General features: G+C 30.2%; 2 protein-coding genes and 1 non-coding gene across 14 annotated transcripts in view; 1 reads left to right on the top strand and 2 right to left on the bottom strand.

Moving 5' to 3' along the window:
- The window catches only part of LOC141532818 (NAD kinase), an 11,339-nt gene extending 1,143 nt beyond the window's left edge, over positions 1 to 10,196 (top strand). For 2 of the 8 annotated variants that reach the window (XM_074251346.1, XM_074251345.1), the window contains 7 exons: positions 1 to 104; positions 6,661 to 6,744; positions 8,160 to 8,289; positions 8,430 to 8,727; positions 9,042 to 9,394; positions 9,453 to 9,535; positions 9,930 to 10,196. The exon at positions 1 to 104 is cut by the window's left edge. In XM_074251346.1, coding sequence (XP_074107447.1) covers positions 1 to 104; positions 6,661 to 6,744; positions 8,160 to 8,289; positions 8,430 to 8,727; positions 9,042 to 9,394; positions 9,453 to 9,535; positions 9,930 to 10,122 — 1,245 coding nt within the window. In that variant the 3' untranslated portion in view covers positions 10,123 to 10,196. Of the gene's footprint in view, positions 105 to 577; positions 617 to 1,267; positions 1,342 to 2,897; positions 2,930 to 5,785; positions 5,831 to 6,660; positions 6,745 to 7,201; positions 7,424 to 8,159; positions 8,290 to 8,429; positions 8,728 to 9,041; positions 9,395 to 9,452; positions 9,536 to 9,929 lie in introns of those variants that run through there. The other 6 variants (XM_074251344.1, XM_074251347.1, XM_074251341.1 and 3 more) reach the window with 6 other exon arrangements.
- Positions 1,795 to 1,865, bottom strand: Trnag-ccc (transfer RNA glycine (anticodon CCC)). Its single transcript has one exon. It is a non-coding gene; the product is annotated as a tRNA-Gly (tRNA).
- Positions 10,197 to 11,400: 1,204 nt separating the features above from the next.
- LOC141532827 (uncharacterized) overlaps positions 11,401 to 14,885 on the bottom strand; it is a 47,169-nt gene continuing 43,684 nt past the window's right edge. For 2 of the 5 annotated variants that reach the window (XM_074251363.1, XM_074251362.1), the window contains exon 5: positions 11,403 to 14,584. In XM_074251363.1, coding sequence (XP_074107464.1) covers positions 13,076 to 14,584 — 1,509 coding nt within the window. In that variant the 3' untranslated portion in view covers positions 11,403 to 13,075. Of the gene's footprint in view, positions 14,585 to 14,885 lie in introns of all 5 variants that reach the window. The other 3 variants (XM_074251360.1, XM_074251361.1, XM_074251364.1) reach the window with 3 other exon arrangements.

Genomic DNA, 14,885 nt, shown 5'->3' with positions numbered 1-14,885 from the left:
GACGAAAAAGACCTCCAGCTCGCTAGGGCATTAGTGGGCCTGGATATTAACGACAAGCCTAAATCCGTCGTCGGTAATATGCAAGACAAGCAACAATTATTCAGGTGAGTCATTTTTGATAACTATTACCGTAACTTTAGACGCCGCAAAAGGTTTTGGGTTCGAATCCTCACTAGGGTCAAAAATTAAAACGGTGACGGTATAAATTAATTTATTCAACGAATTATTTTTTATTACTTAAATTTCTTGGTTAATAAGTTGCCCAACAAAGTAAATGTATAAATTTTTTGTGTCAAGGATTTTTTTATTAAAATAATTACAGATTGTTTGTCTTTGATTCAAGCTGCTGGTCATTAATCACTTGTGAAACATTAATCTTTATTGATCAAGAATATTATTATTATTATTATTATTTTTTTTTTTTTTTTAAAAAAATGTATTATTTTTTAGGAAAGTAATTATTATAATAATTAATAAATTTCTTCAGAATAATTAATTCCGACAATAATCATAAAAATGGGAAAATTTTTCAAAAAATAATATAATGATAATAATAAAGAATTTGTTTTGTTTAAAGCAAATCGGAGTTAACAGTTGAGCACGCCGAGCCCCGAAGGTAAACTAATAGCTCAGTATTATTATCGTTGCATCATAGATGTCGCACCTGGCATGAATTGTGGACATTAATAAGATTTATCACACATTAAGATTAAGTTCAGTTGTGATTAATGCTTGAGCAATTTTTTTTATTGTAATTACACCCTCGATATTTGTTGCATTTTGTAGTGCTGTAGTGCTGCACCCTTAAGGCCAGTCTAGCTTATTTTTAGAAATTGCACACTCCATAGAACAATTAAAAAAATTAATCCACTTAATTTTACAATAAAATTTGCACTTTTTTTTAATAAAATGAAGCGTGCAAAATTGTTTAATTGAAAATTACACATCCCTACCTTACCGAGGTTAATTTAATAAGCCGACACACTTACGGAAAGTTTAATGTACTCGTAAGTGGGCGCTAGTGATCTTACGTAGCTTCTTAAAATACTATATTGTACAATATATAAACGGAGAAATTTACCCCCTCTCTTTGGGAAATACCGTCCCTTTCCAAAGTACCGAATATCGTAGTATAGGTATAGTATAGTAAACATATCCTTTAGCTCACGTGCGCATACTTTAGCTACCATAATAATAAAATATACGTAGAGCGTAACGTAAGAACACCATATTCGAACAAATTTTAAAGTTAAATCTCGTTATATTAGTGAATCGCGAAACAATGTCATTATCGCCATCTGGTAGCAGTGGGTTCCATTCTATGGAAGATTTATCCACATGGTAATTATAAACCTCAATTTTTTTTTTTTTTTTTTTTTTTTTTTTTTTGTTGTTTTATAACGCGTAAGTGTTAACTGTTATGTATAATAACAACTACTCTGAGAAATATATATCTATAACATATTACACAAACTTGCAAATTTAAATCCGAAATATTTTATCGGCAGATTGTCGTTATCTCTTAGTTTTTCACTAAAATTCATCTGTCAAAATGTGGGGCGGTCAGTACGATGTTTTGCATGAGATTTGCGAAACATATTGTCCGAAATTCAACAATTTTAGTCATAAAAAGGTATTCAATAATTGTTTTTTGTAAATAATTAATTTTTATCCGTTGGCAGGAATTTTTTTCATTTAAATTTGTGGTTTTTAAATTGTTAAAAGAAAAATTATAAGGGAATTTATTGAAAATTGTGTGCGTAGAGTATTGATTGGTTTACAAAAAAAAAGAGTTGCACTGCCCGGGAATCGAACCCGGGTCGCAAGAATGGGAGTCTTGCATGATACCATTACACTAGCAGTGCACCTTGCGCAATCTGAATATTCCTCCGTACTAGATCAACTTTTTAGCGGTTCGCAAAATGTACTTTTTTAAATTACGGCGATAAAATTTTTAAATATTATTTGTACTACTTTTTACGCAAGTGTTTTACAAAGTATACTTATTTACAAAGTATACGTGACAACGTGTAATGTCGTATAAAAAATTAACGCTTGAAACTTTAAGGTAATTCGATGCAGCACATTAAAGTATCTGATCGATATTTATAACTTATAACTACCATAAATAATAAATAACATTGTGCTACACATTTAATACCATAAGTAGGTCATACTTTTGTGTAACCCAGTCCGAAAAAACGGATTATTTATTATTTAAAATATAAATAAAGAATTATATAAGGAACTGGCACAGAGGCGGGTAACTGCGACATATATCTCGATTAAATTTGGCCGAAAGTGTGTGTATATATAAATGCAAACCTCGGCAAATTATATTTCATTTTTACAATTGATTAAAAAAAAAATTCCGATGGTGTAACTGAATTCCAGAATTCCTGGGGATTGATTAATATTTTTTTTATGATTTTAGTGAAACGGGAATGTATAATTGCGCTTTCTATACTACACGCCTAAAAAGGAAATTCTTTGGGACTATTATGTTAATTTTAAAAATTCTTTGATAGGATTTAATTTTGACAGAAGTTTATTTTTTAATTGATAATTATTTTTAAATTTAAAAAATAATCTTCTTGGATATAAATTTTAAGATGAGTATAAATAATGATTAATATATGAGGAGATTCTGCGCAATTCAAGATCCGGCCATTGTAGCATCCTAGTATATTATAATGCGGTGTGCGTTGTTAACGTTATCACGCGGTGAATAAAAAATAAATTAAAAAATTATCTATCGTTTATCGCAATAAAATTCTAGTTTTTTTTTTTTTTTTTTATTATTATTCTACAAATGACTGATAAACATGGCGCTGCTGGATATTAAAAACATAAATAATGTTAATATTTTAAGTAATGGTAATGTTAAAGTCGATACTGAAGGCGAGGATGATGAAGATTTGCACTTGAGGTATTTTTAAATAATTTATATTGCGAATTATTGACACATCAGTTGTTTTTTTTTAATTTTTAATCACGACAAGCAATTAGTGATTAATGATTTATGATGAAGTTTTAATTAAAAAATTTCCGATGACAGTGATTTATATTTTTCTCTTTTTGATTTATTTATTTAATTATTTGTAAATTGCTTGGATAATTAGAGATAATTAAATTGCTTCCGTTGTTATGTAATTGGGTATTTGTATGATTTTGATATTCATAAACTTTTGATATTTTTACATTCTATATAATTTTTTTAAATTTTTGGAAAAAAAAATTTTCGATTTTGTTCTTAAAAATTTAAATAATTTAATAAATAAAAAAAAGCAGATATTTAAATGAATAAGTAGCTCCATCTCGTATATGTGACGTCATAGTGCTTATTTCATTTGAAATTTTAATTTGTGATTGATTAAAAAAAGATCTGGTTGTGTTGTTTATAATAAAATAAAATTATTTAATTACTCGAAATGTCGTCAAAAAATGAGTTTTATTGATGTATAGTTCCAACGTGTAGAAATACTGGTAAATCGACACCAGAAAAAATTTTTATAAATGTTTCATTAAATTCTGTTAAACGGAAAAATCAGGATCCACTTTTCGCCGAGGCATTTTTATTAATTCGTTGATAATCACAAACTACACTGTTGAACTGATGCTTCTCAAATGTCTTAGTATAACAACATTGACATGTTCATAACCTCCAAACACATTCACTTTAAATTTAAAAAAACATTTCACAAAAATTTATTTCACTTTTAATTATTTTCAACAAAATCTAGCATTAAAAATAGAATGTATAAAACTTAAAATTGAAAAAAACTTAAAATTTTTTAGCAATGTAAAATATTATACATGACTTAAATGCTCATTCAAATATACGCGCTACAAACAGCACAATGACGTCACACCAATCACATCACGTTTTACATCACGTGACTTTTATGTAATTTAGGATCACTTTTATTTATTAAATTATTTAAATTTTTAAGAACAAAATCGAAAAATTTTTCTTCGAAAAATTTAAAAAAATTATATAGAATGTAAAAATATCAAAAGTTTATGAATATCAAAATTATGCAAATACCCAATTGATGATATGAGACACGTGCATGATTTAGTATAATTATTTATTTTTAGTGTTTAAATAAGTAATTTTAGGGATAAAAAATTTTTAATGCAGAAAAAAATTGGTTGTAGTTAAATTTTGGAAATTTTGGTGGAAAAGTTGGAGAATCTCAGTAACTGTGAGAGATATTAAAAAAACTAATGAATCCTTTTTTGTAGATCATTTAATTTTACAGACAATAAGTCCTTGATCATAAATTTATTATCAGTAGTTTTTGAGTTAGGAGGAGTTAAGAATTTATAAGTAGAATTCTTCATTGTGAATTTCCAAAATTTGAAACTTTGAATATCTCGGCAACTATAAGACCTATTAAAAAAATTAAAGAGACCTTTTTTGTAGCTTACAAAATTTTAAAGAAAATAAACGTTTAGCCGTTCATTTTTGCCCATTAGTTTTTTAATTACAACAATTCAGATAACAAATTCCAAAATTTGGACCCACAAATATCTAAAAAGCCCTGAAAGATTTTTTTTTTTTAAATTTTTCCCTCTCGAATTCGAAAGCAGGCTCCCTAAAACCTTCGAATCAATCAGTCTCCTCCCTTCTCATACTAATTTATAAGATTAAATCAGGTACTTTGTATCAGAGAGAAATTTCCACCACTTCCACCTCGGTCGTGTTATCCCGTCATTCATCGTGAGACTAAGCCTCCGTTCGGTCGATCTCTCCAGTTGAGTTATTACTCTTAGCATCTCTTTAAAAAAAAAAAAAAAAAAAAAAATCGGCAAAACAGCCACAACATTAATTGCATTTTTTGCACTATTTTTTCCCAAAAAATAATTATCAAAAAAACTAGCAAATAAAGTGCAGTGACGTGTCAAGTGATTAACGTTTTTGCCTAGACATTATTCAGTCTAGACTTTAAAAGGTCTAATTTATTATTATTATTAAATTCAACAATTTTTATAATTATTATAAACAATAATAATAACTTTTATAAGCAGTTATATCACTCAGCGATCATGCAATCAATAGAAAGTCGGTAATCTAATTCTCGATGCAAATCGGACTAAATTTTTTTTTTTTTTTTTTTTTTTTTTTCCCCCAGAAATTCAAACATAAGTAAAGTGTACGTACAAAATGAAAAAATTCATTCTTTGACGTCATCAAGTATCGAAAGTATTTCAATAGCGTCCCTTTCACTTTTATTTTCTTATTAACAACTTAAATTATCGAGGAATAAGTATAATTTAACAAGCACAAATTTGAGCATTTTTTTTTTTGGGATTTGTAATTAAAAAAAAAAAAAAAAAATTATTTTTTTTTTCTTTTGTGGACCTAAGCCGCGATAAGTTAATTTCAAGCTGACTCACTTAGGAATTTGCAGCGTCACGTGCCCGTAAATTGTTACGCTAGATTTGAAACTAGAACGGATTGTTTATAATTAAAAGAATAAAAATAATGTTGAATTAAATTAAAGGTGAACTGAAATTTATTTTAATTGATTAACAAGGATAAGTTCAGTGTAAATGTCAATTAATTCGATAAAAAAAAAAAAACCATATTATTGAAAAATTTGAAATTTAAACCTTTAAATATAATTTTTTTGACCGAAATTAATTTGGATTGAATGAAAATGGATCAGGTGACGCCACTTAGGGCTCGCCAGGGACTCGATTTCATTGACGGTAATTTAGAGTTCAAAGTTAACGATAATAACAAGAATGTTAATGACAAGGAAATGGGTGAAAACGGTGATAGGGAAAAAATGGAAAACGGACACAAGTATCGTGTGCTAAGGTATTCACTTGATAACTTAATTGCTTGTACGTTTTACTAATTAATAATTAATATAAATAAGTGTGTGAAGTATATAAGTAAACAAAAATAATTATGAAGCTTGCTTTAATTACCGCTTTAATGTGTGTAAATAATGAATATTAATAGACAAGTTGTGATTTTGACCGTGTCATCCGAGCACGTGTAAAAAATCTCGTGGTACAATGGGTAATTATAATTTTTACACGTTGCAACCGTCATTGTAATAAATAATAAGCATTATCAATAATCATTTTTTTATCATGCTGAATTATTGAGTGGCTTTTATCTTTTGTATGATTCACTTTTCTAACTGTGCATTAATTTGCTTTTTTTTAAATATTATTTTTGTTTTATCAAGGCTTTAAAGATTTCGCGGGTTTTCACCTTTGTTTATTTGTTTTTTTGGTAATTTATTCCTTTTATTCGATCGCTTAGTCATTTGGAACAAAGGGGGAATTTTTTTGGAGTTAATTAGTATACTTTTAATTTATACTGCAGGAAATTCCGGTGATTTATAAGAATTATTGTTTTCAAATTTTGGCATTTTATAAATAAGCTTGTAACGCATAAACTAAGGGTCAAAAATTAATTACTGAAGACTTATCTTATTCCAAATTTTATAAGCTACAAAAAAGGTTTCTTTAGTTTTTTTAATAGGTTTTATAGTTGCTGAGATATTCTCATTTGAATTTTATATTTTTACAGGGAAACATTATTTACACATTTTTTTCAGCTCTTTCGAATTTTGTTCGATTTTTTAGTTAAATAAATGTAAATAGTCCAAAAATTGTAAAAACAAATTGTTTCAGGAGAACGCGAAGTCTTAACGCACCAAGTCCAATCCAACAATTCGGGCCATGTGGTCGGATAATGAAGAACTCAGCAATGGTTATGTGAGTGAATTAAAAACTATAAATAAATGCTATCACTCTATAAAAATAGTGAGTACTCATAACATTACTTATATTATATTCTCAAGATGACAATAACCATCTAATTAAAACGAAGCAAGTCAATGAACTGACGTTGTTAGAAAATACCGGAAACGGGGTCGCGGAAAATGGGACCGGAATTCAAAAAATCAGCATCATTATTTCATCGACAAAGACAAAACAAAAATACTAAGACATAAACAGACTGCGATCTATGATCGATGTACTATTCAAATAATATCGCGGGGAAACTTCCCATTATTATGCGAGTTAATTATGACGCATGCGCGAATCCCAACCGATGTCTCGTGTGGCCGCGGTTATTAAGATTTACATTATATTAGCGAACACAAGTATCATACATATTATATTAAATCGAATGAATATATAAAACAGTACGGACACCAGCAGTGGCAGTATGTGCGCGATCCTCGACCTACGATCGTCTCGCGGTTAAGCGTCATGATTTTTGTTTTTAGTTTTGTTTATAATTTTTGATATTTTATTTTATGTTAAATTAAAAAGTTACTTTTTTTTTTTTTTTTTTTTTTTTTTTTTTATCTACTGCTGTTAAGTTTGTTATTTTTTTTTTTACCTTTATTTTATATTGATTATTTTTAATTATGGTGGGATTTATTAGGTAAGAAATTTTTTTTTTATGTACTCAAAAAATTATTAAAATTTTTACCGCCCTTTTAGATTTTTAATTAAATTCTTTTAGTAAGTTGCCTAAAATTCAAAAATTCGCGGGTTAAAATTTTTTTTTTTTTGAAATCTAATTAATTTAATTACAAATAAATTAATTTTGTGGAAATTTATAATTAAAAATTGAAGAATAATTGCTAAATGAATTTAAAAAAAATTAATTGTTTTCTTTTATATAAATAGTATTAATTATAGTTATATTTATAATAAAGTCTTATGAGTTCGATCAGTGGACTTTGGCTTCATTCAAATGATTCTCAAGTAGAACGACCCCCCCCCCTCCCCCCAGGGCTTTAGCAATAATAATAATAATAATTGTAAGACAGAATTATCGAGTTTTAAATTTAATTATCGCAAAATATTTCAAAACTTTCAATGAATCACGATAATTACTGTTGTTACAAAATAAAATAGATTATGATCGGTAATTGTAACTTTGTTAAATATGTAAACTGATGTGATGTTTTAATAATAGTTCAGTAATTTTAAATTGTAACTTAGTGTTACAAAGTAGTTTTTATTACTCATAATGGTAATTGATGACCTAATTGACCTGTCGGTGCGTATACAAATCGCGTCATTGTTTTATTAGTATTGAGTACTTATTACCAGAAGTGATTCTGTTTGCTTTTATTTTACAGTGAGAAAATATTAATTAAATTTGTTTGCAGGACAATACAAGACCCCGCGTCCCAGCGTCTTACGTGGTACAAACCACCCCTGACCGTTTTGGTAATTAAGAAAGTCAGGGATTCTTCGGTTCTTCCGCCGTTTGTTCAATTGGTCACCTGGTTAATTGAGGTAACTATCAAAACTATGGATAATTAATTTTATTCATAGAAATTGATTTATCAGATAATTGATATTTCTAGATATCTTGAAGCGTTAAGGTCAATTAAGATCAATTAAAAATTATCGATACTAATTAACTAATCTTCCAGCAAAAACGTATGGTAGTCTACGTGGAAGCAACCGTTTTAGAAGACCTAGCCCTAACACGAGACCCGCGGTTCCAGGGCGTGCGAGACCGACTACAAACCTTCCGCGACGGAACGGATGATCTGCAAGATAAAATCGACTTCATAGTGTGTCTCGGCGGAGACGGAACACTTTTATACGCGAGTCTGCTGTTCCAACAGTCGGTACCGCCGGTAATGGCTTTTCACCTTGGCTCTCTGGGTTTCCTCACGCCGTTCGAGTTTGACAATTTCCAAGAACAGGTCACGAACGTACTCGAAGGTAATTCTCATCATATAAGTCATCATCCATTACAATAATAAATAATTCCGAGATTAAAAGGGATAGAGACCTTCAAATTGCAGACTATTGTTTAGATTTAGATACCGGTCTTAAATAATAATCGTCCTTCAGAAAATTAGTGTCATCCTTGATTTAATAACGACTCAATTAGGCATCAGATAATAATAATAATAATAATAATAATAATAATAATAATAATAATAATAATAACCTTCGTTACGCAACATGGGAAATTCATTATTATTTAATAATATATATAATAGACTTGCTTAATCGATTTTTGATTATTCTAGGTCACGCGGCCCTGACATTAAGGAGCCGGCTGAGATGCATAATAATGAGAAAAGGCGAAGATGGTCAGCCCTCTAAGCCACCAACAAACCTTCTGGTGCTCAACGAGGTCGTGATCGATCGCGGACCATCACCGTATTTATCCAACATCGATCTGTTCATCGACGGCAAACACGTTACCAGTGTCCAGGGTGATGGCTTGATCGTCAGCACTCCTACAGGTTCCACCGCCTACGCAGTGGCTGCTGGTGCTAGCATGATCCACCCTTCGGTGCCTGCTATTATGATCACGCCGATCTGCCCTCATTCTCTTTCCTTCAGACCAATTGTCGTGCCTGCTGGTGTCGAACTTAAGGTTTGTTCATCTTCATTATATTTTAACAATTTTTGGTAATTTGTTTTTTGGATTTTAGATTTCTGTGTCGCCTGATAGCAGAAATACTTCTTGGGTGTCTTTTGATGGAAGAAATCGGCAAGAACTTTTCCATGGTGATAGGTAATTTTTTTTTTATCACAATTTAAGCCTCGTTATATGCCTATTTAAGCTCATTGTGGTCCAAAATATTCATTAAATTTTTTTTTTTTTTTTTTATAAAACATAGTTTTGAAATTTGCCAACAGATGGCGAACGGTCGCTAAATCATCTCCTTTTAAGAGAGTTAACTTTAAAAAATTACAACAAAGTAAAGAATATTCTTTTACTCTCTGTTAAAAAACTTCTGTCACTAATTGCAATTAATTTTAACGACTAAATCAACCGATATTTAATAATTGACAATTTAAAAAGTAAAAATAATTAGTTTTATGCATAACTTTAAATTTAAATCAGTTATGTCTTTTTAATAAAAAAAAAAAAAAAAAAAAAAAAAAAATATTATAATTATTTGCAGTTTAAGAGTAACGACATCTATCTACCCGGTGCCAAGTATCTGCGCGTCAGACCAAATTACCGACTGGTTCGACTCACTCGCTGAATGCTTGCACTGGAACGTCAGAAAACGTCAGAAACACTTGGATGAACTCAGTGACCTGACCCACTCCTCGAGCAACGATACTCTGGACTCTCTAGATCGTGACAGTTAATAATGACAAGTTCATAAAATTAATATTAATAGTACATTAAGTTCGCAATAACATAACCTCGTCGATCCGATTTTCATCACACTTTAGCAATTATCAATCATTTCCTCATCAATCATTTTTTAGTCTTGTTTTTTCTAATTTTTTAGCTGTCCGATTAATTTTATATGGGTCAGATCACTGTTAATATCTACATATTATTTTTACTTATTTATTGTTTCATTTTATGTCTGTCGGAATAATATCGTTTCATTCTCTAATACACTTAGTTTATTTGATAATAATAATTTTTAAATGAAAAGTAGCATTTTTAAATCGAATATTTGTTTATAAATAAATCAGTTAATTTTTTAATTAATATTTTAATTATTGTTAATATTACTGTATGTATAAAACGAAAGTGTTAATGTTTAGTGTGTCGATTTTGAATAAAAATATTTTTTTACTAATTTACTTTGTTTTCATTTTTTAATCAATAAATCAGAATAGCTGTCTAAAATTTCGAAATATCGCGTATTAATTTTTTTACAATCTATAATTTATAGTATTGGTCAAATAGAAATCTATATTATCTTTGTATAATAAACACTTGCGAAAAAGTAGTATGGACAATATATCACGACCGAAATTTTAAAAATTATTTAATTACTTAGACACAAGACAAGAGAATATTAAAAACTTACCTTAGTCGAAATCTCTGCCAACACATTGTCCACTGATCCTCCGATGTGATCCTAAGACTTTATTCTGCTTCGTCAAACCATTGTATTATTTATTTTTTTATAAAGCTGAAAAGCGAGGTTATAAATAACACGTCCAAAGTATATAGTATTGGTTTTATAGTGTGGTCTATACCCCTTACATCCAATGTATATAGTATGTGTTTTATATTTTTTGTATATAATTTATAAAAAATCTCCCATCAGATATATATTTAATAATTAAGAAATTAACAAAATTAAAAAAATAAAAATAAAAAAAAAAACTTAAATAAATTTTTAATATTAATATCGGGGTAGTAGACTTCGCGCGGACCATGGAGAGAGCGCTCCCGCCAATATTATCATAGAAATCTCAGCGTAGTGTACTTATCCGCGGTTTTCACTCGACTAAATCTCATTGGCTGACAGGTGAGGAGCGGGGCGGGGAGAGGAGGGGGGGGGTAGAGTAAAAGCTTGCGGGCCAATCAAAATAATGCTAATAAATAAATAAATCTACTTATAAAATAAACGGAAGAAAAAAAAAAGAAAATCAATTTAAGAAAATACATATATATTTAACAAAATATAAACTATGTAATAAATACATTACACAGTACATTTATCTATTGATTTATTGTTATTATTATTATAATTTATAAATATTACAAAAATTAATTTTACACTAGGAAACAATATACACAATTTTATTTATATATAATTTATCATACAGGTTATAAACATACAATATATATTTTAAACAACTGTTTTTGTTAATCATACTCATGATTTATTATTATTTAATAATTAATAATAATAATAATAAACATAACAATGACTTAAGTTTAGAGACTAGAGGGCCTCTTTGGCGAGGGACCAATTTTCAATTTTAATTATTTAATAATCGTCAGATTAGATTTATTTTTTAATTAACTTTTTGTAATAATAACTTAAAAAATACAACAAAATTTATAATTTATTTACAATTTTATTGGAAAAAAAATTATGGCAATCGAGAGACGGTTTTTTTATAATTTAAAAAATCAAAATCCGTTCTCACGTCTCTGTAGTTTTATAATTTATGGTTAATTAACCAAAAACTTGTTTTAACATATGGTTACGGTGATTGAACACTGGGTTTTTTTTTTTTACGACGAAATGGTAGAAAAAAAAAAATTATGATAAATTACGGGGACTTTAGGAGGAAAATTTATTGAATAGAAGAATTTATTGAGAAATAAGTTAAAAGAATGGGATGCGATTTGTTGTAATGATTCGGAAGAAAGAGGAGAAAAAAAAAAAAAAAAAAAAAAAATGGTAACTAATGTTGAGTGTGTAAATAGTTGGTGTAATAAATAATTTAAATGGCAGGAATGGTAGCGGTATTATAATAGTTATTGAGTAAACAAAATAAAAAAAAATAAATAGTTGGGTTTGTGTTTAGTGATACGGATAGTTATGAATAAAATGATTGTCAACATTAGAGTCTACGAATAAGAGTAAAGAGTAAATAGGTGTAGGATAGTGTAGAGTCTACAGGTGTTCATATTCAGTATCTGAGAGTGTAACGTTTAATGTAAATTACTGGTTTCTCTATCATAATCATAATCCCCTTCTCTCTCCATTTCACTCAGGCGTTACGAAATAACAATTATTATTCGTTCCACTGACTTTTTAAGTCTCTCGATTGACTCGTACTTATTTACATTTTTTATTTTTGTCTGGGTTCTGTGAAAGACCATATGGTAGACATTCATTTTAAGATTTTAATGGTTACTCGATCTTAATAATCTGATTCATTGGAATTATTTGTTTTTAATTAGATCTGAATAATCTAATAATTTAGAATTCTAATTTAACTAAATAATGCAACTAGTTAATTAAATTGTTAGAGTTTATTAATAAGATATTAGATCTGATAATTAAATCTAGATCTAATGAATTAGATCTAGACAATTTAGAAAGTGGGAATTTGAAATTCAACTCTAATTGACAAATTGATGCAATTATTAATTTTTTTATAATTATATGGTCAGATCTGATAAGCAGATTTAGATCCAATTAATTAGAATTAATTATTAGACTTATATAATAATATTAGATTCAATCACACCAATAACGAAATTTTCTAAGTCTGATAAATTAAATCCAATAGCCAGATCTAATAAATTAGATCAAAACAGCTCCAATAATCATAAAACATCAATTTAAATCTCATAAATAAATTTCAATCACAAAATCTAGATCTAATAACCACCTTATTTCCCATATTGTTTTCTCCTAGTACTAGCCCTGACACACGGCGCCTCACTCTTTGCCCTCACCTCCCCACTTTTGCCCTCTTTTTCCCCTTCAAACAACCGACACATCTCCCTCACCGGAACAGTCTTGACCCCTCTGTTTAAATCATGAAGCGATCTTGCCCTCTGCTTGCCCTTGGGACTAGGCTGAGCCGAAGTTCGTCCCAAATCTTCGGTACTCCTCGCCAATCTCCCTCCCATCCTCGAAAGCGACTCAAATAACGTCAGTTTCTCCTTTACCGGCACATAGTGGTCGACCCTCTGGCACCTGGCCAATAACTTGGCAACGTCTTCTTCACAGGGACTCTTCTTTCCGGTCAATAAAGTATTGGATTCAGTCACCTGAATTGGACTAATTGGAGCTGGACTGATTGGAATCTCCTTGATAGGAACTTGACTTTTGGCCACCGGAGTCCTCCTTTCAATTCCAATATTGGATCCGATAATTTTAAGATCTAATGATATTGGAATTCTAGATCCAATTATACACCGGTCTTTGTTCTCCACTAGTTTGCAATTGGAATCAGATCTAACCGTTCGTCGTTCTCGGGCTCGACTTCGACGTTCTCCAAGATCTAATTTTATTCTGTCATCGGAATTTTTTCTGTTGTTATTCCGCGTGTCTTCCAATACTTTAAGATCTAATTTTTCTGGTTTTATCGGGGGTAGCCTCAAATTAATAGAATTATTACAAGTATTGGAGTAATTAGAATTTATAGAATTATTAGAATCAACAACATCAATAGACTTAATCAGATCGTCTTCATTAAAATTAGATCTAGACGATCTTCGGAATCTAATTAGCGAATACTTATTAAAATCATGACAATGATTGTTCTCCTCTAATCTAGCGCGTCGTTTCCTTGCGTCTTCTTCAAGAACTCGACGACTGCGTGCTTCATTTTCCCGACGTCTGGCTTCTTTGTATTTCTGGATACGCTGCTCCCTTGTAGGAGCCTCTGGAAGGGGAATAGGTGACGTCAGTATCGGAGTGGGGGTCGAAGCTAACGTAGAAGTGGGGGTAATAGTAGCCCAGGGTAGGCTGTCGTCGCTTCCCTCACTACTCTCGCTGCAGCCCCAGACTCGGGAGGGAGGAATCTTCGGGAGAATCGAGAGTGGAGGGTGTTGGTATTCGTTTATTATGATCGCGTCCTCGTCACTGGAATTACTGCTGGACCAGCAGCGTAATTCACTTCTTGCTCGGCGACGATTGTCCTCGATTAGGATGTTCGATCTGATGCTCAGGTCCTTGTCTAATGGAGAGTCGTTGCCTATCCAGCAGCGCAACTCGCTTCTAGAGCGACGACGTGACTCTGGTGGTGATTCAGGGAGTGACATTTGTCCTCTTGGGCAGATCATCAGGATTTCCAAGAAATTCAAGCACCGTTGGGCACGAAATGGCGTCTGACGGACAAGTTCCGAAGCTATGGCACGCACCCATGACCAGTAGGCTGCTTCTGTGTCTGCCTGTAAGTTTAAATTGGAATTAGTTTTGGGATAATTTAAGATTTTCCTAATTTTTTTTTTATCATAATACCTCTGACTTAGTTTTAATAAATAAAATCAAATATATTCAGAGCTAATTAATTAGATAAAAAAATAATGAATATAAAAATCTTTTCTCCTTGAGCGACAGGTTTATGACAATAGCAATATTCTTATTTATCTAATATAAATCTTGCGTATTATTACAAAGAATAGAATAGAATAGAAGAAAAAAAAAAAAAAAAAAAAAAAAAATTTTTATAAAACAATACCGAGATTCGCA

Source organism: Cotesia typhae, unplaced genomic scaffold, assembly GCF_013202065.1.
Source record: "Cotesia typhae breed Kobodo isofemale line unplaced genomic scaffold, CoteBio_Ctyphae contig_69, whole genome shotgun sequence".
Lineage (NCBI taxonomy): Eukaryota > Metazoa > Arthropoda > Insecta > Hymenoptera > Braconidae > Cotesia > Cotesia typhae.
This window is presented reverse-complemented; position numbering and strand designations above follow the sequence as displayed.